Source organism: Bombina bombina, chromosome 8 (assembly GCF_027579735.1).
Source record: "Bombina bombina isolate aBomBom1 chromosome 8, aBomBom1.pri, whole genome shotgun sequence".
Lineage (NCBI taxonomy): Eukaryota > Metazoa > Chordata > Amphibia > Anura > Bombinatoridae > Bombina > Bombina bombina.
This window is the reverse complement of record NC_069506.1, coordinates 62,528,985-62,554,749: the sequence shown is the minus strand read 5'-3', so window position 1 is coordinate 62,554,749 and position 25,765 is coordinate 62,528,985. Positions and strand designations below refer to the sequence as shown.

General features: G+C 41.4%; 1 protein-coding gene across 1 annotated transcript in view; it reads left to right on the top strand.

Annotated features, from left to right (window-relative positions):
• Positions 1-25,765, top strand: part of RNF207 (ring finger protein 207) — a 350,080-nt gene that overhangs the window by 88,616 nt on the left and 235,699 nt on the right. The window contains exons 2-5 of the mRNA XM_053690396.1: positions 1,261-1,393; positions 13,691-13,835; positions 17,565-17,646; positions 18,959-19,034. Of these exons, the coding sequence (XP_053546371.1) occupies positions 1,261-1,393; positions 13,691-13,835; positions 17,565-17,646; positions 18,959-19,034 (436 nt within the window). The remainder of the gene's footprint in view (positions 1-1,260; positions 1,394-13,690; positions 13,836-17,564; positions 17,647-18,958; positions 19,035-25,765) is intronic.

Here is a 25,765-nt window from a genome sequence, read left to right as displayed (position 1 = left end):
AAGAACTTTAACATGTATTTAATTATTTGTTATACATAATGGCAAACACATGTGCACACTCCTAAGCTCATTTAGGATTACTCTTTAAAGTGAATGGAAAGTTTAATGAATGAGTGCACGGTTTTAAAAATACTATTAAAAACAGGGGCACTTTTCATTCATTAAACTTTACAATGCAGCGTTTTTTTTTTTTTAAATACTCACCTTTTTCTTTAGAAAACCCAGACCTGCGATCCCCCGCCCGCAGCTCGTCTGTACTTAGCAACGCAATGAGGAAACCGGCTTCCTCCAATCATAGCGTGGCCTCACGAGATGGACGCTCTGGGGTGCAAGCCATGAAGGAAGCCGGTTTCGTCATTGCTGAGGTAAGTACAGTGGAGCATGCGGGCGGGGGAATCGGTGATCCGGGTTTGCTAAAGAAAAAGGTAAGTATTAAAAAAAAAAATGCTGCAATGTAAAGTTTAATGAATGAAAGTGCCCCTGTTCTTAATAGTATTTTTAAAAACTGGGCACTCATTCATTAAACTTTACTTTCACTTTAACAAAGAATACCAAAAGAAGTAAGCAAAATTGAGAAGTAATTTGGAACGTTATTTAAAATTGCATGCTATTTCTTAAATATTAACATTTAATTTTGACTTTACTGTCCCTTTAAGATACTTTTCAAGGCTGCCCTGGTCTGTAGAACATTGCAACTTTTGCTAAAAACAAAATGAGTTTCAAACGCTTTTAAAACATTTATTTTATATGCAGATATTTTGCTTAAAGGGACATGAAACCCAACATTTTTCTTTCATGATTCAGAGGATAGAGAGTACAATTTTAAACAGCTTTCCAGTTTACTTCTATTATCTTACTTCTATTATCTTATTTGCCTCATTCTCTTGTTATCCTTTGTTGAAGAAGCAGCAATGCATAGCTGGGAGCTATTTAACAGATTGGGTGAGCCAATAAGATGAGGCATATATGTGCAGCCACCAATCAGCAGCTCCTGAGCCTACCTAGGTATCCTATTCAACAAATTATGTTGAGAACAAAACAAATTAGATAATGGACGTTAATTGGAAAGTTGTTTAAAATCACATGGTCTATCTGTATCATGGAAGAAAAAAAAAATTGGGTTTCATGTCCCTTTAATTGCTGATGATAACTATTTATTTATACAAATATTATTTTAACATCTGTTTTTTTTTGGTAGCCATTTTGGTGGCCCAAAATGAGACTATGGCTTTTCAAAATCCACTTTCTGTCCCCCTACAGACACCAGTCAATAGTGAAGGGAAATAATGGCCTTCCGCCAGTGGATCGACTGCTTAAGTTCTTGGTGGACAACTCTGCTGACTCTGAAGAGGTGGTCCAGTGCTCCAACTGTGACCTTGAAAGCAAGAAACAGGTGATATAACATAAGCCACAGTCATATAGTATAAAGCATCATGCAATGTAAAACATGAATAATAAATAAAACAGAGGTCCCACGTGTCCTTAATAGGAACTGTTCTGTCGAGAACTCCAATCTGTCGAAGCCTCCAATCTGACGTCACTTCCGGAATTTCCATACATCTGATTGGTCCGTGTCCTGTGAGTGACATGATTTACAACCAATCAGATAGGTCCTGTAATCGCCTATCTTCACTATCTATTTTGCCTCTGTCTGGGGGGTTTACTTGGGGTGTATGCCAAAGGGTCTGCGGTGGCCCCCCAGACAGAGGCAAAACATATATTAAAATAAGAGAGTCACCGGAAGTGATGTCAGATTGGAGTTTTTGATGAATTGGAGTTCTCGACAGAACAGAACCTCTGTCCTGCAGTCTCACCCTCATCCCTGAATTGTATGACCGGATAGAAGCAAAACTTCTATGACCTGAATTTTTGGAGATATTCAGTTTGGGAGCTTTATGTGGCTTTCATCCTAATGCTTTTCCTACTCTATGTAGGGACAGTGTAAACCTACCCAAATATGCCCTAATTATTGAGGCTATTGCAATGATGAATAAATGGTGCTGTAGGGAAACGTAAGGAAAGAATGCCCTATTTGTAGCTCCGGAAATCACAGGCCTCTATATAATTCCACAAAACATTTGCAGTCCCCCCCTCTCTTTTCTTGTTTAGTCATCTACACACACAAACAGAAAAAAACACTTTTGCTCTGGGTTTAATATAAAGATTGGTACTGTGTGGCCTTTACAAGGTCTTTAAGTTTGTATATGAAGCCATTCTAAAGACCCAGGGGCCATATATGTGTTTATCACTGGGCTATGGAATATTTCTCAATTGGCTTCACTGTACCCTTTACTTCCCCAACCTTATTTTAGTACAGAATGGGTTTTAGCTTTTATAAAATAATTTCGATCTAATTAATTAGGTGCAATTACATTCATGGACACATTCCAGTATTAGATTGCCCATGCTTGCTGTAGGAACTAGACCAAGGTTGTTTAACCAAAGGCAAGGAGCGCACAATGTGGCAATACAGTGTTTTGTTTTGTGTCTTGTTTTTTTTTTTTAATAATTTTTCTTTTTATTGAGGAAGCATAGGCATACTGTTAAAAGCAGGATAAACAAATATACAAAAGGTTTCACATAAATTGACAGTGAAATAAATATCACATCATGGTGAAACTATGACAGACTTATAGGTCAGATTTTCGTGTTTCTCATTTTGTTTTTTAAGGCTTTGCCGTGTCATCTGTGTCAACCAGATCCACTGGTTGGATCATACTCTTCGAAGTTCAAGGAGGACACATAGATTACTTACAGTCAGACAGAATAAATTGGTAAAAGTATTATGTCCAAACAATTTTAACAGGAATATTAAGCTTTTATGCAGTATATTGAAGTTTTATAACATCACTTAAAGTTTCTTAGAAGGGATAGTAAAACTGTTAGGACTAAATAATCCTCTTATAGCCTGACAAACATAATGGAATATATATATATATATATATATATATATATATATATATATATATATATATATATATGTATATCTGGAGGGGATTATGGTAGTGTCAAGAAATGTTATGGATCCATGTATTTCATTCGTTGTGAGTCACCTGTGGTAGGAAAGGGCTATGTTTCACACTATGAATTGGTGGATCTGAAACCATCGCTTAGGGAGGGGGCAGACAAGTGTTCTAGCTGGTTTTGGTATGGAGGTAATGTCAGGGTTTTTCCCTGTTGTGTTTGCCATGTGCTGCTGGCAGCCATTTTACTCACCTCTCTTCCTGACTATGGTGCATTGTGGGGGATGCTGCTCACTTCTTTTTTTGGCAAGACTGGTGTGCATCATCCATGTGAGACAGGATGCAGTCTCAGAATTGTGATGTCATCACTTATTATTTAAAGGGCCTCTGTTCAGTATGCTTTGCCATTGCGTTTTCTCAGACCTGTTTGTGAGAGTTCCTGTGTATTACCTGGCTGCCTGACGTCCTTCCTGGTTCCTGATCCCTGGCTTGTTCCTGACTCTGCTGTTTTCCTTGTTCCTGATTCCGGCTCGTCTGACTATTCGCTTTGGCTCCTGACTCGGCTCGTCTGACTACCAGCTCTGCTTTTGATTCCTGGCTTGTTATTTGACTTGTGGACTTTTAATTATTTTTTGCTATTAATAAAGGTGTGATTATTTTTGCACTTCTCGTCTCAGTCTGATTCCTGGGACCCTGACAGGTAATAATGAAGGTAAAATACAATTAAACAGAGTGGGACAACAAGAAAACCCATATAGACAACCTGAATCTTGCGAACACCTTATTAAAGCAAGTACTATGTAACCATTCTAAAAATTCCTATACTATGATAATATAATCCTAAAAACATAGGAGCTTATTGACAATATAAGGGCATATGAACAATTTTAAACAAGAACTCTAGGCTGATCATAAGCGGCAATGTCTACCTCTATACACACTCACATCTGAAATTATATGAATGTTAATTTAGGCTAAATAGAACATCTGATACCTTTCATAGCATCATCATAGTAAACGGTCCAAGTAGAAAATATAGGAATGTCTTAAGGATGGCCAAGGTAGACCACAAGTAGTGAATACAACTCTGTGACCGTGACACAGAACATTGTTCTCATCCCACTCCAACTCTCGTGTCAGGGCTGTCCCCATCTAATGTCTCATTAATGTTCCAAAAAAGCATGGCACTCTCCAGAGTAGTAGCAAGGTCTCTCCAGATTGCAATGTCTGACCACACTAAGCTTTCCAAACCTCCATGTGTGTCATCAGACCATGTCAGCGGATCATCAAATATGTTGGCGGGTGTTGCCCTATCTAATCTAGTCCCAGAGCGTGGATCCAATAAGAAAATCGGTAATTCACTGTTCACACAGCCAGTAATGACTGCTGATGCTAACTCCCCTGCCGCTTGATCTTCCACTATGTTGCTTAATAAGCTGTTATCTTGTTCTTGGGGGCCAGCCGCATCCCCTGGTACTAAAATCAGTGGGGATCTTGGAAGGTATTGCATCATGTAAATATCCAGCAGGGGGTCTACATCATTGCTCTCCGCTATAGACTGAGCTATGTCAGGTGGGTACAATTCTCCCGGCATAGTAAATGCCCCTAGCTCTGTGTCAGCGGGCTTCACTATGACCAAATTATCTTTTGTGTATTGAACCAACTTGGAAATTCGATCAACTCTAACAATCAAGGCATCTTCAAATTCTTTGCATAAAGAAAAAGAGAGAAGCGCTCAACCTGGGAACGAACACTAGCATAATAGCTTGCTCTATGGCTAGTTACCACCCAAGAAGCAGACTCTTTTTGCTCAACATGTGCCTTTCACAGAGAAGAACTCTCCTGAAGCATATCAGTCTGATCCTGACTTCACAGTACAGTCCAGCCCCGAAATACCAGGCAATCCTTCTCTGAATGAGAGAAACAGCAAAATCCCAGATGTACATTTTGGCCTTTTGTGGGCCTCGTCAGTGAGGTGCAGCCATATCCCTCTAGGCACACTGAGCAACGGGTCCACGTCTGGATTCCCGCATCACACTTAGGGAGACTTCCCAAAATGTCATAATTTGCATAAATAAAAAGAGAGAAGCGCTCAACCTGGGAACGAACAATAGCATAATAGCTTGCTCTATGGCTAGTTACCACCCAAGAAGCAGCCTCTTTTTGCTCAACATGTGCCTTTCACAGAGAAGAACTCTCCTGAAGCATATCAGTCTGATCCTGACTTCACAGTACAGTCCAGCCCCGAAATACCAGGCAATCCTTCTCTGAACGAGAGAAACCGCAAAACCCCAGATGTACGTTTTGGCCTTTTGTGGGCCTCTTCAGTGAGGTGCAGCCATATCCCTCTAGGCCAGTGATTTTTAACCTTTTTTTTGCCGTGGCACACTTTTTTACATTAAAAAATCCTGTGGCACACCACCATCCCAAAATTTAAAAAAAAATCACACATTGTAGCCTAATACAGCATATATATATACACATACACACAAACACACACATACTGTATGTATTGTGCTGTTATGCCATGCCTCCTACAAACTACCCCTGCACTGGGAGTAAAAAACAAGCAAAGTTTAAAAAATATGTCACACTGTTGTCAGTCTGCCGTGGCACACCTGAGGATCTCTCACGGCACACTAGTGTGCCACGGCACACTGGTTGAAAAACACTGCTCTAGGCACACTGAGCAACGGGTCCACGTCTGGATTCCCGCATCACACTTAGGGAGACTTCCCAAAATGTCATAATTTGCATAAATAAAAAGAGAGAAGTGCTCAACCTGGGAACGAACAATAGCATAATAGCTTGCTCTATGGCTAGTTACCACCAAAGAAGCGGCCTCTTTTTGCTCAACATGTGCCTTTCACAGAGAAGAACTCTCCTGAAGCATATCAGTCTGATCCTGACTTCACAGTACAGTCCAGCCCCGAAATACCAGGCAATCCTTCTCTGAATGAGAGAAACAGCAAAACCCCAGATGTACGTTTTTGGCCTTTTGTGGGCCTCGTCAGTGAGGTGCAGCCATATCCCTCTAGGCACACTGAGCAACGGGTCCACGTCTGGATTCCCGCATCACACTTAGGGAGACTTCCCAAAATGTCATAATTTGCATAAATAATAAGAGAGAAGCGCTCAACCTGGGAACGAACAATAGCATAATAGCTTGCTTTATGGCTAGTTACCACCCAAGAAGCAGCCTCTTTTTGCTCAACATGTGCCTTTCACAGAGAAGAACTCTCCTGAAGCATATCAGTCTATTATGCTATTGTTCGTTCCCAGGTTGAGCGCTTTTCTGTTTTTATCTATGCAAATTATGACACTTAGGGAAGTCTCCCTAAGTGTGATGCGGGAATCCAGACGTGGACCCGTTGCTCAGTGTGCCTAGAGGGATATGGAACAGCCTACACAACATCATTCATAACCCGTGGGTGATGTTGTTTAGGCTGTTCCACTGGCTGTGATATTGTCAAGTGTTCAAATTTCCTTTTTTTTAATATATATATATATATATATATATATATATATATATATCAAATAGCCGGGAGCCCAGCACTCCAACCTTTGAGGTGTATTTACTACCTGGGTGCTATCCTCTTTAGTGTACATATATACATATTGCGCCTCCTCCTGTCACTTTATCATGAACTGAACTATGGTACATCAACTTCTTTTTTTTTTTTTTTTTTACAGTCAATTAAAGTTAAAGATACAAATACTAAAACCAACAGTGCCTGAGCACAGCTACTTATATAAAAAATCCATTAATAAAAACAACATATAAATGAGGATCATACTTCAATCTATAATATAACTTATGTCCCACTAAAGATTTAACCTAACAGTGATCTTGTTTTACTTTTGTAAATACTTATACTTGTTGCCTTCCATAGGTGGTAACCTTAATACATCAATCATTTCCACTGAAAATGTGCTTTAGTAGTATGATGAACACCTTTATAATGTCTTGCAACAGTAGAATCTTTATTGTATATTTCCTTCCTAATATAGGGAGAGTCCACGGCTTCATTACTTACTGTTGGGAAATACAACACCTTGCCACCAGGAGGAGGCAAAGACACCCCAGCCAAAGGCTTAAATATCCCTCCCACTTCCTCATTACCCCAGTCATTCTTTGCCTTTTGTCACGTTAGGAGGTGGCAGAGAAGCGTCAGAAGATTCGGAGAGTCCTGAAAAAGGGTATCTGCCCTTCGAAATAGGACTGGAGTTTTAAGTAGTCATGTCAACCTCTCAGTGAGAGTATTGATGAAAGTTAGAGTCTGGAGATGCAGAGAAAGTTTTTCAGTGAAACCATCCAGGCTACTGCTAACAGCTCCTAAAGTTTCACTGCCTGCTTTCTCTCACTCAAGTCCATGTCAGGAGATCTGCTATAAGACTGTCACACTTGAGAGGCTGTGATCTGTTTCATAGCATGGATCCTGGAGGTAAGATTGTTTCAATGTTTACACATAAAACGCTATAACAGGGTCACAGTGTGGCTCCTTTATACCTTGATAGGATCCAGGGTTAATATCCTCTGAAGGGGGTTTATTGAACAGTTGCGGTTAATTAATCAGTGTATTAATTATTTACATGCTGCTTTGTGTGATTTTTTTTCCAGGACTGATAGACTGTGTCTTTTGGCTGGAACAAACAGGTTTCACTTTTAAGTTTCACTTTAGTTTTTGAAAGTGTTGCACAGCTCCTATTACTTTCTGTACTTGTAATAACAGGGGAAGCACTGTCTTGCACTCCATGTGACTGGGTGTGGTCTATGTTCATTTCCTCCATTCCGGCTGAGACTTGAACCTGAGGAGAGTGTTTCCTCTGTTAACTGTCTGGGTCTAGGAGGTGGTGAGTGTTTTTATTTGTGTCCTTCTGTGGGTATAACCTGAGCTATGGAGGACTCTGACATGTTAGAAGGTACTCCTTCTGTACTAAATCATACCTGTTTATATTGTGAGGAGGCCGTGGTTTTCCCGCCCACTCAATTATGTTCCACATGCCTTAACACCGTTATAAAGACTAAGAAGGGAGACAAGCCTGCTAAGACTCTTAGTCCCTCTGAGCCGTCTGCCTCTCAGGACTCGGCGTCCCGTGAGATTACTACCCTTGCTACATTATCCACTCCATATGCAGTTCCCCGTAGCACATCTAATCCTCCATCCGGAGGGGGACTTCTTCCTGCGGACTTTGCTGCACAGTTACAAATGGCAGTGTTTGCGGCCCTCAGTGCATTACCTTGCTCTAACAATTGCAAGAGAAAGGTTAAACATAGCTCTCCTGACCCGGAGTCATCTAAATATCGGATTTAGCTATTAAGTCCCAGTTATCCTATGATGAATTAACCTCTGTAGCTACAGAGGGTGAACTTTCTGGGTCGGAGTCCATAGCGTCTACGCCTTCTGCTGCGGAGGAACCGTCCTTTAGATTTAAAATTGAGCACTTGCGTTTTTTATTAAAGGAGGTTCTATCTACGTTAGAGGTCCCAGGCTCTCAAATGGATGTGTGGGGCTCCATTCCTAAGGTGGATGGTGCTATATTTACGCTTGCTAAACGTACTACTATACCTCTTGAGGATAGTTCTTTGTTCAGAGAGCCGATGGATAAAAACATGGAAACCTTTCTGAGAAAGATGTTTCAACATACCGGATTTTTGTTTCAACCGGCGGCTGCAGTTGCCACGGTTGCCGGAGCAGCTACCTATTGGTGTGACTCTTTGTCGGGACTCATTGAGGTGGAGTCTCCCCTCGAGGATATTCAAGACAGAATTAAAGCTCTGAGAATTGCTAATTCTTTTATCTGTGATGCGAACATGCAAATTATTCGCCTAAATGCAAAGGCCTCTGGGTTTGTGATCCTAGCCCGCTAGGCGCTCTTGTTGAAGTCTTGATCTGCGGATATGACTTCTAAGTCCAGACTCCTTTCTTTTCCCTTCAAGGGAAAGAATTTATTTGGTCCAGGCCTGGACTCCATTATTTCTGAGGTTACCGGAGGCAAGGGTTTAGCAAGATAAGAAGAACAAGTCTAAGGGACGACAATTTTCTAAATTTCGTTCCTTTCGTTCTGACAAATCCCAATGGCAAAATCCTCTTCCAAGCCCGAGCAACCCAAGAGTACTTGGAACCTGGCTCAGTCCTGGAATAAATTCAAGCAGAATAAGAAGCCAGCCGAAAACAAATCAGCATGAAGGGGCAGCCCCCGATCCGGGATCTGATCATGTAGGGGGCAGACTGTTTCTTTTTTTAGACGCCTGGTTCAAGGACGTACAGGATCCATGGGTCCTGGAGGTGGTATCTCAGGGATACAATATAGGCTTCAAATCTCATCCGCCAAGGGGCAGATTCCTTCTCTCAAATCTGTCTACCAGACCAGGAAAGAGTGCGTTCGGGATCTATCCTTCTTAGGAGTTGTTGTCCCGGTGCCTATCAAAGAAAGAGGTTTGGGGTTTTATTCAAACCTTTTCGTGGCCCCAAAGAAGGAGGGAACTTTTCGCACAATTCTGGACCTAAAGTGCTTAAACAAATTTCTCAGTGTCCCTTCCTTCAAGATGGAGATGATAAGGTCCATCCTTCCCTTAATTCAGGAAGGCCAGTTGATGACCACGATAGATCTGAAGGTTCCAATCCACAGGGAACACTTTCAGTTCCTGAGGTTTGCATTCCTGGACCAGCACTTCCAGTTCATTGCCCTTCCGTTTGGCCTAGCTACTGCTCCAAGAGTCTTTACAAAGGTTCTGAAGTCTCTTCTAGCTGTTGCCAGAACTCAGGGTATTGCAGTAGCCCCATACTTAAACGATATTCTGGTGCAAGCACCATCCTTTCGTCTTGCAGAAGAATTCTCAGAGTCCCTTCTCAGTCTTCTTCGATCACATGGATGGAAGATAAACTTGGAAAAGAGTTCTCTTATCCCAAGTAACAGGGTGGAATTCCTGGGTACTATAATAGACTCCATATCCATAAGGTTATTTCTAACATACCAGAGACGTTGCAAGCTAACTTTGGCATGTCTTGTCCTCCGGACCTCCTTGAGTTCCTCTGTGGCTCCGTGTATGGAGGTGATTGGTCTCATGGTGTCCTGCATGGATATCATTCCTTTTGCCAGGTTCCATATCAGACCTTTACAACTGTGCATGCTGAGGCAGTGGAATGGCGATCATTCAGATCTGTCTCAACAGATTGTATTAGACAGTCGGTCGAGAGAATCGCTCTCTTGGTGGCTCTGTCCAGATCATCTGTCCCGAGGGGCATGCTTCTTAAGACCATCCTGGGAGATTGGGAGTATGGACGGAAGCCTATCCGGATGGGGAGCTGTTTGGGGTGCCAGGAAGGTACAGGGGTACAGGGGTTGAAACCTTGAAGACTTGGCCACTTCTGGGTTCGTCCCAGTTTATCAGATTCCAATCAGACAATATAACCTTGGTGGCTTACATCAACCATCAGGGGGGAATAAGAAGTTCCTTGGCGATGAAAGAAGTATCTTAGATTCTGGAGTGGGCAGAGGCCCACAGCTGTTCGCTGTCAGCGATCCACATTCCGGGTGTGGACAACTCGGAGGCAGATTTTCTCAGCAGGCAATCCTTCCATCCAGGGGAATGGTCTTTCCATCCCGAGGTGTTTGCAGAGATATTCAGCAAGTAGGGGATGTTGGAGATAGATTTCATGGCGTCCCGTCTCAATACCAAACTACCCAGGTATGGGTTGAGGTCGAGGGATCCCCAGGTGGATCTAATAGATGCACTAGCAGTGCCCTAGAGGTTCAAACTCCTATATCTTTTTCCTCCATTACCGCTTCTTTCTCGAGCGGTGGCCCGCATCAAGCAGGAGCGGGTATCAGTAATCCTGATTGCTCCATCGTGGCCACGAAGGACGTGGTTTGCGGATCTAGTGGGAATGTCCTCATCTCCTCAGTGGAAGTTAACTTTCCGCAGAGACCTGCTGATACAAGGTCCATTTGTTCATCAAAATCATGGTTCTCTTAGGCTGACTGCGTGGAGATTGAACGCTTAGTCTTAGCCAAGAGAGGTTTCTCTGAGAGTGTCATTGATACTCTTATTCAAGCTCGTAAACCAGTTACTTGGCGTATCTACCACAAGGTGTGGAGGACCTACTTATTCTGGTGTGAAGAGTGTGGTTTTCCCTAGCACAGAGTTAAGGTTGTCAGGATCCTATCTTTTCTTCAGGATGGGCTGGAGAAGGGCCTTTCTGCTAGTTCCCTGAGGGGACAGATTTCGTCCCTGTCATTTTTATTGCACAAGAGACTGGCTGAGCTTCCAGACGTGCAATCCTTTGTTAAGGTTCTGATTAGGGTGAGACCTGTGTTTAGATCTGGGGCTCCTCCTTGAAGCCTAAATCTTGTTCTTCAGATTTTGCAACAGGTTCCGTTTGAGCCTCTGCATTCCGTTGACATTAAATTGTTATCTTGGAAGGTTCTCTTTTTATTGGCTATTGCCTCTGCGCGCAGAGTTTTTGAGATCTCAATGTGAGCCCCCTTATCTGATTTTTCATGCAGATAAGGCAGTTTTACGTACTAAATTAGGTTTTCTTCCTAAGGTTGTGTCAGATCGCAACATCAATCGGGAGATTGTGGTTCCTTCCGTGTGTCCTAATCCTTCTTCATCGAAGGAACGCTTACTTCACAATTTGGATGTGGTTCGCGCCGTGAAGTTCTATCTTCAGGCTACTAAGGAGTTTAGACAATCTTCCTCTTTGTTTGTTGTATATTCGGGGAAACGTAAGGGGCAGAAGGCTGCTTCGACTTCCCTATCTTTTTGGTTAAGGAGTGTCATCTCTTAGCTTACGAGACAGCGGGATATCGTCCTCCTGAGAGGATAACTGCTCATTCCACTAGAGCAGTGGCTTCCTCTTGGGCCTTTAAGAACGAGGCCTCTATGGATCAGATTTGTAAGGCAGCTACCTGGTCCTCCTTACATACTTTTTCAAAATTGTACAAGTTTGATGTTTTCGCTTCGGCTGAAGCAGCTTTCAGGAGAAAAGTTTTGCAGGCTGTGGTGCCCTCAGAATAGGGTCCGCCTCTTCCTTTTTTTGTTCCCTCCCGTTATTCATTCAGTGTCAGGGGCCATGGGCTCTCCCTATCTGGAAGGAAAGGAACCAAGAGGTTCTAGCAAGGACGTGAATATATATACCGTATATCTGTGTGAAATCTATCAGGAGTGAATCTTCAGAGTATAGTGCTGTTTGTTACTCACTTTTCCCGCCTCACTGATATCATCTGTTCTCCTTCCTAATAGTGTCACCCGACGTGGGTGTGGTCTGTTGGCCATTAACGCAAATTGTGCTGGTATTAGGTAGTATTTTCTGTATATCCAAACGATGAATATTTTTGGCGTTTTGACGTTTGTGTTATTTTTAACAGGTATTAGATCCTGTGGGTCCTCTGGGGGTCCTCTGTGTGTCCAAATGGACGTGGTGGGTCCGTGACCAGGTCTATGATTGGCGGTTTCTTGTAGGGGTGTTGTGATGTTGTAGGTATTGCCAGAATATCCCCTCCGCTCTAAGGGTCCGTAAAATAACCTAACACTACGAAAAAATAAAAAACCTAAATTACAAATTTAAATAAACCTAATACTACGAAAAAATTCTAAAAATCTAACATTACAAAAAATAATAAACACTAAAAATACGAAAAATATGTGGGGGGGGCGGGGGTTTAGGGGTTAATAGGTTTAGTTTATTAGTTGCGATGTGGGGTGCTGGCAGTTTTGGTGTTAATACTTTATTATAGTGTTGGCGTTGTGGGGGGGGGCGGTTTAGGGGTTATTAAGTTTATTATAGTAGTAGCGATGTGGGTGGGAGGCGGATTAGGGTTAATAATTCTGGGAGAGTAGAATTAGGGGTTAATCACTTTATATAGCTTCGCCGAAGTTGGTGAGGGACGGATTAGGGGTTAATTACTTTATTTAGCGTTGACAATGTTGGGGGGCGGCGGATTAGGGGTATTTAGACTAGGGGTTTATGTTATGGTGTTAGGTTTAAACGTAACTTTCTTTTCCCTATAGACATCAATGGGTTGCATTACGGCAATTTGCCATTCCGCGATCGCAGGTGTTAGATTTTTTTTCTAACACTTTCTCCTCATTGATGTCTATGGGGGAAAGTATGCACGAGCACGTAAACTCAGCCCTTGTCTTTTGTGCGGTATGGAGTTTAACGCACCATAACGCACAGCACAAGGAAGTTTTTCAGTTACTCGTAATGGCAGCGCTATAAAATGTGCGGTACCGCTCATTTTATTGTGTTATTTACGCACCTGGTATAGCGCAAAACTCGTAACCTAGTCAATTAGTAATAACAGTAAAGTCAAAATTTAGATTGAATGTGCAATTTTAAGCAACTTTCCCTGTTTTCCTTGTATTATCATATTTGCTTTGTTCTTTATGTATTCTTTCTTGGAGATCAGTCCTAGGATAGGTTGATAGGAGATTAGTAAATTGCATTTGTCTTTAGCAATCTATGACAGCAGTTTTTAATTTACGGTCCCTTTTAAGTACCTCCTGAAATTTCTCCTAAACCTGTTGCCCACTAACTTTGAATCTTGACCCCTTGAGAAAAATATTTTGTTCCTAAAAGTTATTAAATCAAGCTGCAGTTATAAATGTTATGAACTGTTTCCTTATAATAAAATCTATTTTTCGATCATATTAGATCTCTAGACAGCTTGCATCCTGTGTGGTAGCTAATTATAAATTAATACATGTTTAATTTTAGGATGGCGATATAATGTATTACTGTAATACCTGCAATCAACCCCTGTGCATCAAGTGCAGAGATGAGACACATAAAGCAAAGATGTTCTTTTCCCATGAAATTGTGTCTCTTACTAAGCGTGCAAAGGATATACATAAAAAGTGCTGTAAGTATGGCTCTCAAAACATTTTATTCTATTTGCATTCTTCTTCCACAAACTCATTTTTTATCATCCTATATAATAAAAGGCCAAGTGTGTTTGTCCAAAGCTGTCATGCGCAGTAGAGACTGCGTGCAAGGACAAACGCACCTGGCCTTAGAGTCCCTACCTGAACAGCCGATGCGGGCAGAAGTGGGCGTGGCCGGTCAAGCGCGAGAGAGGGATAGAGGGGAGAGAGATAGAGAGTGGGAGAGAACAAAATAGATGGGAAAGAGCAAGAGAGGGGGGAGAGAGAGCACAATAGAGGGGACAGAGCAAAAGAGATGAGAATGAGCAAAATAGAGGGAAGAAAGAGAGAGCAAAAGAGAGGGAGAGAGAGAAAATAAGAGGGGGAAAGAGAGAGAGCAAAAGAGAGGGGAAGAGAGAGCAAAACAGAGGTGGGAGAGAGTGCAAAAGAGAGGGGGGAGAGAGAGCGCAAAATAGAGGGGGAGAGAGAGCAAAAGAGAGGGGGAGAGAGAGAGCGCAAAAGAGAGGAGGGAGAGAGAGAGCGCTCAAAAGAGGGGGGAGAGAGAGAGCAAAAGAAAGGTGGGAGAGAGAGCACAAAAGAGAGGAAAGGGGAGAGAGACAGAGCAAAAGAGAGGGATGGGGAGAGAGACAGCAAAAGAGAGGGATGGGGAGAGAGACAGAGCAAAAGAGAGGGATGGGGAGAGAGACAGAGCAAAAGAGAGGGGGAGAGAGAGCGCAAAAGAGAGGGGGAGAGAGAGAGCGCAAAAGAGAGGGGGAGAGAGCGCAAAAGAGAGGTGGGGAGAGATCGCAAAAGAGAGGGGGGAGAGACCGCAAAAGAGAGGGGGGAGAGAAAGCACAAAAGAGAGGGGGGAGAGAGAGCGCAAAAGAGAGGGGGGAGAGAGAGAGTGCAAAAGAGGGGGAGAGAGCGCAAAATAGAAGGGGAGATAGGGAGAGAGCGCAAAAGAGAGAGCGCAAAAGGAGAGGGGAGAGAGAGCGCAAAAGAGAGGGGGAGAGAGCACAAAAGAGAGGGGGGAGAGAGCGCAAAAGAGAGGGGAGAGAGCGCAAAAGAGAGGGGGGAGAGAGAGCAAAAGAGAGGGGGAGAGAGAGCGCAAAAGAGAGGGGGAGAGAGAGCGCAAAAGAGAGGGGGGAGAGAGCGCAAAAGAGGGGGGAGAGCGCAAAAGAGAGGGGCAGAGAGAGCGTAAAAGATAGGGGGAGAGAGCGCAAAAGAGAGGGGAGAGAGCGCAAAAGAGAGGGGGAGAGAGCGCAAAAGAGAGGGGGGGAGAGCGCAAAAGAGAGGGGGGAGAGAAAGCAAAAGAGAGGGGGGAGAGAGGGAGCAAAAAGAGAGGAGAAAGAGCAAAAGAGAGGAGAGAGAGAGCAAAAGAGAGGGGAGAGAGAGCAAAAGAGAGGGGAGAGAGAGCAAAAGAGAGGGGGAGAGAGCAAAAGAGAGGGGGAGAGAGAGAGCGCAAAAGAGAGGAGGGAGAGAGAGAGCGCTCAAAAGAGGGGGGAGAGAGAGAGCAAAAGAAAGGTTGGAGAGAGAGCACAAAAGAGAGGAAAGGGGAGAGAGACAGAGCAAAAGAGAGGGATGGGGAGAGAGACAGCAAAAGAGAGGGATGGGGAGAGAGACAGAGCAAAAGAGAGGGGGAGAGAGAGCGCAAAAGGGAGGGGGAGAGAGAGAGCGCAAAAGAGAGGTGGGGAGAGATCGCAAAAGAGAGGGGGGAGAGAAAGCACAAAAGAGAGGAGGGAGAGAGAGAGCGCAAAAGAGAAGGGGAGAGAGAGAGCAAAAGAGAGGGGGGAGAGAGAGAGCGCAAATGAGGGGGAGAGAGTGCAAAATAGGAGGGGAGAGAGAGAGAGCAAAAGAAAGGAGGGAGAGAGCGCAAAAGAGAGAGGGGAGAGAGCGCAAAAGAGAGAGGGGAGAGAGCGCAAAGGAGAGGGGGGAGAGAGCGCAAAAGAGAGGGGAGAGAGCGCAAAAGAGAGGGGGGAGAGAGAGCAAAAGAGAGGGGGAGAGCGCAAAAGAGAGGGGGGAGAGAGCGCAAAAGAGAGGGGGAGAGAGAGCGCAAAAGAGAGGGGAGAGAGAGCGCAAAAGAGAGGGGGGAGAGAGCGCAAAAGAGAGGGGAGAGAGCGCAAAAGAGAGGGGGGAGAGAGCGCAAAAGAGAGGGGGGAGAGAGCGCAAAAGAGAGGGGGGAGAGAGCGCAAAAGAGAGGGGGAAGAGAGGGAGCAAAAAGAGAGGGGAGAGAGAGCAAAAGAGAGGGGAGAGAGAGCAAAAGAGAGGGGAGAGAGAGCAAAAGAGAGGGGAGAGAGAGCAAAAGAGAGGGGATAGAGAGCAAAAGAGAGGGGAGAGAGAGCAAAAGATTGGGGGTAGAGAGAGCAAAAGAGAAGTGGAGTGAGAGAGAGCGCAAAAGAGAGGGGAGAGAGCAAAAAATAGGGGGGGAGGCGCAAGGGGTGGGACTGTTGTACTGCAAAAAATGGCCCGTGTGAACGGGCTTTAGGACTAGTATGCTATAAATGATAAGTTCTACTGGTTTCCAATCTACTTAGTAATTGTTAAAGATGATTCAGATAGGCTAGATAATACAAATGTACTTGTATTATCTAATTTGCTTCATTCTCTTGGTATCCTTTGTTGAAAATCATATCTAGGTAGGCTCAGGAGCAGAAATTCACTGCTAGGAGCTAGCTGCTGATTGGTGGCTGCACATATATGCATCTTGTTATTAGCTCACCAGATGTGTTCATTTAGCTTCCAGTAGTACATTGCTATTCTTTCAACAAAAGGATATCAAAAGAATAAAGCAAATTTAATAATACACGTAAATTAGTAGTTGTTTAACTTATTTTTATTTATTTTTTATTTATTGTTTTAATTTTATGTCCCTTTAAACCAAACTTTCTTTTCTGAGCTTTTCTTTTGTCTTAGTGGCTATTAAAATACCAGTTGGATTTGTTTTTTAATATTAATTTCCTTTTGGTTTATTTTTAAATTAGAAATAGCAAGACACATACATCATATATTACAGTAGCTAGAGAAAACAAAAGTGATTATAGAGATACGTAATTTAGAAAAGCACAGTTTACTTTAGTTATTTTCAGTGGTTTAGATTGTCATTAGCTATAACAATGCTACTTTTCATAACGTACAAAGTCCGATCAGTTTGCAGACATTTGATAAGTGAACAATCAGGCAACGGGGGAGGTAGCGCAATAAGAATCAGCACTATGGGATTTATATAAACAGAAAGCCATCTGTAGACTTTGTATCATTGTACCTCTAAAGGAATATGAAACCCAACTTTTTTATTTCATGATTCAGAAAGAGCATGTGATTTTAAACAACTTTCCAATTTACTTCTATAATCTAATTTGTTTAGTTCTCTAGGTATCCTTTGCTGAAAGGATACCTAGGTAGGCTCAAGAACTTCTGAATGGGCGCTCATTTTATTGACTCACCCAATGTGTTAACAAGCTCCCAGTAATGCATTGCTGCTTCTTCAGCAAAGGATACCAAGAGAGCGAATCAAATTTGACAATAGAAGTAAATTGCAAAGCTATTTAAAATTTGTATTCTCTATCTGAATCATGAAAGAAACATTTTTAATTTTGTGTCCCTTTAACTCTTTCTTCTTCAAGAGCAACTAATATAATAGGGTTCGTAACAGCTCAGTAGATTTTGATTATATTTAATACATTTTTACTCTTTTATTAACTGTTTCCATTTTCTTATCTTACCTCAAGCTCTTCATGAAGAATCTTACATTATGTTTTCTACGGAGAAAAAATCAATGCTTTGTATAAACTGTTTTCGAGACATGCAAGTGTAAGTAGAAATCAGAAATTAGAGTGAACTTATCTGTATATGAATCATAAGCCTTCTGTTTTTTTTTTAAGGGGGAATACTGAGTGCTTCACTCAGTTTTTTAACCCTTTGGCTGCTAAGCCATTTCCCACCTGGGTGCTAATATTTTCTTTTCTTTTTTTTCTTTTTGAAAACTTTTTTTTTAAACTTTTTTTTTTTTTTACAGACTCCCAAGACTCACACTGTTGGAAAGGTTAGACAATTACCTTTCCAACAGTGGGTCTTGTGGGTCTGTAGCTGCTTAGATACCTGAGATACAGGCTTCTAAGCAGCATGCCCCTCCTCCTATACTTAACATTGTTAAGTATAAATACATTTGCGCGGTGACGTCATCACGTAATTGTGTGTGACGTCACCGCGCATCACGTGAAGCCCCGGCAATGCCTGTCACTCTACAGGCAAGATCGCCGGGGTAGGAGCAGTAAGGAGCCCCCAGATCTCCCTCAAGGTGGGAGAGTGCTCATGACGACTCTGAGCCGTCATTAGCACCAGATTGAGAAACTCTGTGACGGCTCAGAGCCGTCATTAGCACTCAAAGGGTTAAAGGGTGCCAAAAGATCACATTTGTCACATACAATTTGCGATGCCCTTGCATGCTGTTCCAACCCAAGGACCGCAATTTGGGAGCCATAAACCTCAGCACACGATATCCACAAAGAACCATAAACCCCATAAGTTCCCTCATGGGACTTCCACCAGCCTTGTTTCTTTTTAAGGGATCCCCTTTCATGCTTGGACCCCTTAATGCCCAAGGGCAATCCTGCATTACCTGCTATAGTAACATTTCTAGCACCACCCCAAAGGGACCACCCTCTATGAATCCTAAAGCAAAGACTCCTTTTTGCACCATAGGGACCATCCTTTGTGACATCTGCAGTACAAGGACACCCATCTTAAACATCAAACACTCATTCAGCACCCAAGGGTCATGCACCACTAGCTCAATGCCTCCCTATTGAAATACCAATCATTCACCCATCACCCAAGGGTTCCACCCTCTAGGACCTCCTAATGCTGAGTCACAACACCCAAACGGTAGAGATTTTGCTGACGTTTGTTTGGTTAAATAGTCATTAATTAAGCTACTGATTGGTTGAAAATTCAAATTGTAATGAAATTATCTGGCTCTGATCCCTTATTGCTCTTTTACCTAGTGCCCAGAATCATTCTTATCCTTACCAACAGTTTTTGAAGTTGTCTTCCCCAATACACGTAGCATTGAAGTATTTATTTTTGGTTTTTAATTGTATATTGTTTTAACCATGTATTTTAGAGAAAGCCGTGCCCACTGCATTGATATTGAAACTGCATATATGCAAGGATGTGAGAAGCTAGACCAAGCAGTTATGGTAGGTTAACAACTTGAAATATTACAAACAAAAATACTATGATATATTATAAAAAAGCAGCAACCAAATTCTAAATGATATCAAGAAAAACAAAACAAAATATATCCAAACTTTCAATTGTATCTGCTTGTTTAATTATTTCCATTGTTATAAGAAATTGGTTTTATTGCTAGAATGTTTTTAGATTATGGGGAAAATTAAAGTGACATGAAACCCAAAAATTTTCTTTCAAGATTCAGATAGAGCATGTGAACCAATGACAAGAGACATTTCTTTGCAGCCAATCAGCAGCTAGCTCCCAGTAGTTTATTGCTGCTCCTGAACATACCTAGATATTCGTTTCAACTAAGGATACCAAAAGAATGAAGCAAATTAGATTATAGATGTAAATGGGAAAGTTGTTTAAAATCACTTGCTCTGGCCCCTATTTATGAAAGTCTGGCGGACCTGATCCGACAGTGCGGATCAGGTCCGCCAGACCTCGCTGAATACGGCGAGCAATACGCTCGCCATATTCAGCATTGCACCAGCAGCTCACAAGAGCTGCTGGTGCAACGCCGCCCCCTGCAGACTCGCGGCCAATGGGCCGCCAGCAGGGGGGTGTCAATCAACCCAATCGTACTCGATCGGGTTGATTTCCGGCGATGTCTGTCCACCTGCTCAGAGCAGGTGGACAGGTTATGGAGCAGCGGTCTTTGTGACTGCAGGCTCGCCAGAAACACGGGGCATCAAGCTCCATTCGGAGCTTGATAGATAGGCCCCTCTGTCTGAATTATGAAAGAAAATAAATTGGGTTTCATGTCCTTTTAATATTTTGCATACAGACAAGTTTCCACTTGCGATGCACGTGGCAAAATATAACATTGTACAAGAGCTCTCTTGAGTAGTGTTGGCTCCTGCTCTCGCAGAGAGGGCCATGTCAATCTCGCCGAACAAGCTGGTGTCCAAGTCGTTTATTCCGCCACTTCAGAGGCTAAAGAGGCAGTTAAAAATGTGCAAAAGCTGTAAACGCAGATTAATAAATCTTCCCCTATGCTTTCTCTTTTTATCAGCAAAATAAAAAAAATTATAAATCAAATTCTGCAATCTTCAAAATAAAGGCTCATGATCAGAACTAGATAGCAAATTTAATCTAAGCAGTTTATTTTACTCTCTCCCTCAGCATTTTGTTTCTTATAGGAGCAAACATAATGTCAAAATATTATAGAAGTAATGTAGACAAACAAAACTTTTCAGTATGTCAACATACATAATCATGTATGTTTAATTACACATATTCATGTATGTATGTGCTATGTTACCTATAATTAAAGTGAATGTCAATTTTGATGCTAAAGTGCCAGGTTTTTAAAAATTCTATTAAAAACGGGCACTTTAATTCATCAAAATTTACATTTCACTCCTGTTGAGAAAAAAAAACTTATCTTTTAATCTTCACAGCAGCTCCAGCTTTCTTCGGTCGTTGCAAGCCAATTCTGACGTCAGAAATGATGGATAGGTCATCCTCCAATCATGGCTCCCCCCCCCCCCCCCCGGGGGAATCAGTGTCTGATTCAACGCCGTGATTGGAGGAAGCCGGATTCCTCATTTTAGACCCAGGAAGAGGCTTTGCGACGGGTGGAGGAAGCTGGAGCTGCTGTGAAGATTAAAAGGTAAGTTTTTTTTCTCATCAGGAGTGAAATGTAAATTTTGATGAATTAAAGTGCCCCTGTTTTTAATGGAATTTTTAAAAACCGGGCACTTTAGCATCAAAATTGACATTCACTTTAAAATGTTAAATGTATATTTATACATAATCTGTATTCACATGCAGTTCTGGGAAGAGTGAAGTTTTTGAATCACTATGATATGTAGAAGCAGAAGACATACACCTCTTGTCGACAAAAAAAATTGGGGGGTTTCCAAGCACAATATTGACTATAATTTATATTACGCTAATGTTAATTATTATGCCTCTGAATTAAACCTGATTCTGACTAAGATGAGGGTTCTGGCTCAAACAAATTAAAATAAAATGAAAACTAAACACAAAATCAGTTAATCTAGTCTTTGATAGCTTTGTTCTTGATCGTATTGGTAAACTCTTTTTAAGAACAAAGACCTTCACCATCCTGGTATTCCGATTCCCTTATGGATCATGTAGCCAAATTTTGATCATTGGTTCAAAAATTTTCAAAGAGAGGTTCCAAAAGACTAATAGAAGAGTGTCCTCACACCTTACAGAAGTTGTAATTTGCTTTACTGTAAATATTGATCCTAAAGTACTAGAATTTCCACACAAAAAAGTAAAAAAAAATAAAAATCTATTAATTCACAGAAATTGTCTGATATTTTGGGTATACAGTCTAATGTTCAGGCTCCATTACTTTATGAAGCTTTACAAATCAGTTGTCCCTGTGAAGAATTTTGTCAAAACCAACAAACCCTATAGATGGACAGCATAGCCACATTTGAGTTCCTAAATCTTTTAGGGGATACCAAATTCAAAAGATATTTGAAACATTGATTTACTTCCCCCCCCCACCACCAATATTTGGAGAAAAACACATTACTTTCCATGATGACTATCTTCTAGACATTTCTATTGTTGTGTGCAGACTGGTATTTGCATCATATGTGGGCATTAAATTACTGGATGACTTGGAAGAGGAACATACATATATTGCTTTAAATACAGCATAAGGGAAGGTATTTTAATAGATTCAGAGGCCTCTAGTTATCAAGCCGTCAACCTCAAATACTCTGGAATTCCGCAGCGTATTTGTGGCGAGGCTGATTCGCTGTAGTTATCAAGCACTACAGCCCGGCAAAAGTAGAATATAGTGATGTAAGCAACGATCCGCCGGACTCAGTCCGACACAGATCGATTCTTACGTCACTCCAGATGTTCCGAACGCAAGTTCGGCACAATCTGACTACTTTTGGGAGTTATCAAAAAACTAGCAGGTACGTTCGGCACTTTTCCGGCCCAGCGTACCTGGTTTTCAATCCGCCGCCCTGGAGGTGGCGGATCCCATAGGAAACAATGGGAGTTTGACCATAGCGAAAGCTCATGTTCGCTGCTGCCCAACATCCCATTGATTCCTATGGGAAACGTCTGCACCTAACACCCTAACATGTACCCCGAGTCTAAACACCCCTAATCTGCCCCCCTACACCGCCGCCACCTATATTAAACATGGTAACCCCTAAACCGCCGCTCCCGGAACCCACCGCCACTCTAATAAACTTATTAACCCCTAATCCGCAGCTCCCGAACCCCGCCGCAACTATAATAATTATATTAACCCCTAAACCGCCGCTCCCGGACACCGCCGCCACCTACATAATACCTATTAACCCCTATCCTACCCCTCCTACAACGCCGCCACCTATAATAAATTTATTAACCCCTATCCTGCCCCCCCTACACCGCCGCCACCTATAATAAATTTATTAACCCCTATTCTGCCCCCTACACCGCCGCCACTATAATAAAATTATTAACCCCTAAACCTAAGTCTAACCCTAACACCCCCCTAACTTAAATATTAATTAAATACATCTAAATAAATATTATTCTTATTAACTAAATTAATCCTATTTAAAACTAAATACCTTTAAAATAAACCCTAATATAGCTACAATCTAACTAATAATTATATTGTAGCTATTTTAGGATTTATTTTTATTTTACAGGCAAATTTCAATTTATTTTAACTAGGTACAAAAGCTATTAAATAGTTAATAACTATTTAATATCTACCTAGTTAAAATAAAGACAAATTTACCTGTAAAATAAAAACTAACCTAAGTTACAATTACACCTAACACTACACTATCATTAAATTAATTATTCCTATTTAAAACTAAATACTTACCTGTAAAATAAACCATAATATAGCTACAATGTAATTAATAATTACATTGTAGATATTTTAGGATTTATATTTATTTTCCAGGTAACTTTGTATTTATTTTAACTAGGTAGAATAGTTATTAAATAGTTATTAACTATTTAATAACTACCTAGCTAAAAGAAATACAAATTTACCTGTAAAATAAATCCTAACCTAAGTTACAATTAAACCTAACACTACACTATCATTAAATAAATTAAATTAATTAACTACAAATACCTACAATTAAATACAATTAAATAAACTAACTAAAGTACAAAAAAATAAAAAAAAATGTTACAAAAAATAAAAAAAACTAAGTTACAAAAAATAAAAAAAAATTACAAGATTTTTAAGCTAATTACACCTAATCTAAGCCCCCTAATAAAATAACAAAGCCCCCCAAAATAAAAAAATGCCCTACCCTATTCTAAATTACAAAAGTTAACAGCTCTATAAGGGCCTTTTGCGGGGCATGCCCCAAAGTAATCAGCTCTTTTGCGTGTAAAAAAAAATACAACCCCCCCAACATTAAAACCCACCACCCAGATACCCCTACTCTAACCCACCCAAACCCCCCTTAAAAAAACCTAACACTAACCCCCTGAAGATCTCCCTACCTTGAGTCGTCTTCAGCCAGCCGGCCACCGATGGAACAGAAGAGGACACCCGGAGCGGCCGAAGTCATCATCCAAGGGGCGCTGAAGAGGTCTTCCATCCGATTGAAGTCTTCATCCATGCGGCGTCTTCAATCTTTATCCATCCGGAGCGGAGCTGAGCCTTCTTCAAACGAGCCGATGCGGAGCCATCCTCTTCCAACGACGCCTACCCGACGAATGGATATTCCTTTAAGTGACGTCATCCAAGATGGTGTCCCTTGAATTCCGATTGGCTGATAGGATTCTATCAGCCAATCGGAATTAAGGTAGGAAAAATCTGATTGGCTGATGCAATCAGCCAATCAGATTGAGCTTGCATTCTATTGGCTGATCGGAACAGCCAATAGAATGTGAGCTCAATCTGATTGGCTGATTGGATCAGCCAATCGGATTGAACTTCAATCTGATTGGCTGATTGACTTAGCCAAACAGATTTTTCCTACCTTATTTCCGATTGGCTGATAGAATCCAATCAGCCAATCGGAATTCGAGGGACGCCATCTTGGATGACGTCACTTAAAGGAATATCCATTCGTCGGGTAGGCGTCGTTGGAAGAGGATGGCTCCGCGTTTGCTCTTTTGAAGAAAGCTCCGCTCCGGATGGATGAAGATTGAAGACGCCGCATGGATGAAGACTTCTATCGGATGGAAGACCTCTTCAGTGCCCCTTGGATGATGACTTTGGCCGCTCCTGATGTCCTCTTTTGTTCCATCGGTGGTCGGCTGGCTGAAGATGACTCAAGGTAGGGAGATCTTCAGGGGGTTAGTGTTAGTTTTTTTTTTAAGGGGGGTTTGGGTGGGTTAGAGTAGGGGTATGTGGGTGGTGGGTTTTAATGTTGGGGGGGTTGTATTTTTTTTTACACGCAAAAGAGCTGATTACTTTGGGGCATGCCCCGCAAAAGGCCCTTTTAAGGGCTGGTAATAGAGCTGTTAACTTTTGTAATTTAGAATAGGGTAGGGCATTTTTTTATTTTGGGGGGCTTTGTTATTTTATTAGGGGGCTTAGATTAGGTGTAATTAGCTTAAAAATCTCGTAATATTTTTTTACTTTTTGTAACTTCGTTTTTTTGATTTTTTGTAACTTAGTTTTTTTTATTTTTTGTACTTTAGTTAGTTTATTTAATTGTATTTAATTGTAGGTATTTGTAGTTAATTAATTTAATTTATTTAAGTATAGTGCAGTGTTAGGTTTAATTGTAGCTTAGGTTAGGATTTATTTTACAGGTAAATTTGTATTTCTTTTAGCTAGGTAGTTATTAAATAGTTAATAACTATTTAATAACTATTCTACCTAGTTAAAATAAATACAAAGTTACATGTAAAATAAATTTAAATCCTAAAATAGCTACAATGTAATTATTAATTACATTGTAGCTATATAAGGGTTTATTTTACAGGTAAGTATTTTGTTTTAAATAGGAATAATTAATTTAATGATAGTGTAGTGTTAGGTGTAATTGTAACTTAGGTTAGTTTTTATTTTACAGGTAAATTTGTTTTTATTTTAACTAGGTAGCTATTAAATAGTTAATAACTATTTAATAGCTATTGTACCTAGTTAAAATAAATTGAAATTTGCCTGTAAAATAAAAATAAATCCTAAAATAGCTACAATATAATTATTAGTTAGATTGTAGCTATATTAGGGTTTATTTTAAAGGTAAGTATTTAGTTTTAAATAGGATTAATTTAGTTAATAATAGTAATTTTATTTAGATTTATTTAATTAATATTTAAGTTAGGAGGGTGTTAGGGTTAGGGTTAGACTTGGTTTAGGGGTTAATCATTTTATTATAGGTTGCGGCGGTATAGGGGGGCAGGTTGGGGGTTAATTAATTTAATATAGGTGGCAACGGTGTAGGGGGGGCAGATTAGGGGTTAATAAATTTAATAAGTGGTGGCGGGGTCCGGGAGCGGCGGTTTAGGGGTTAAACAATTTATTTAGTTGCGGCGAGGTCCGGGATCCGCAGGCTAGGGGTTAATAAATTTATTATGGGTGGCGGCGGTATAGGGGGGGGCAGGATATGGGTTAATAGGTATAATGTAGGTGGCGGCGGGGTCCGGGAGCGGCGGTTTAGGGGTTAATACATTTATTATAGTTGCGGCGGGGTCTAGGAGCGGAGGTTTAGGGGGTAATAACTTTATTTAGTTGTGGGGTCGGGGTCTAGGAGCGGAGATATGGGGGGTAATAACT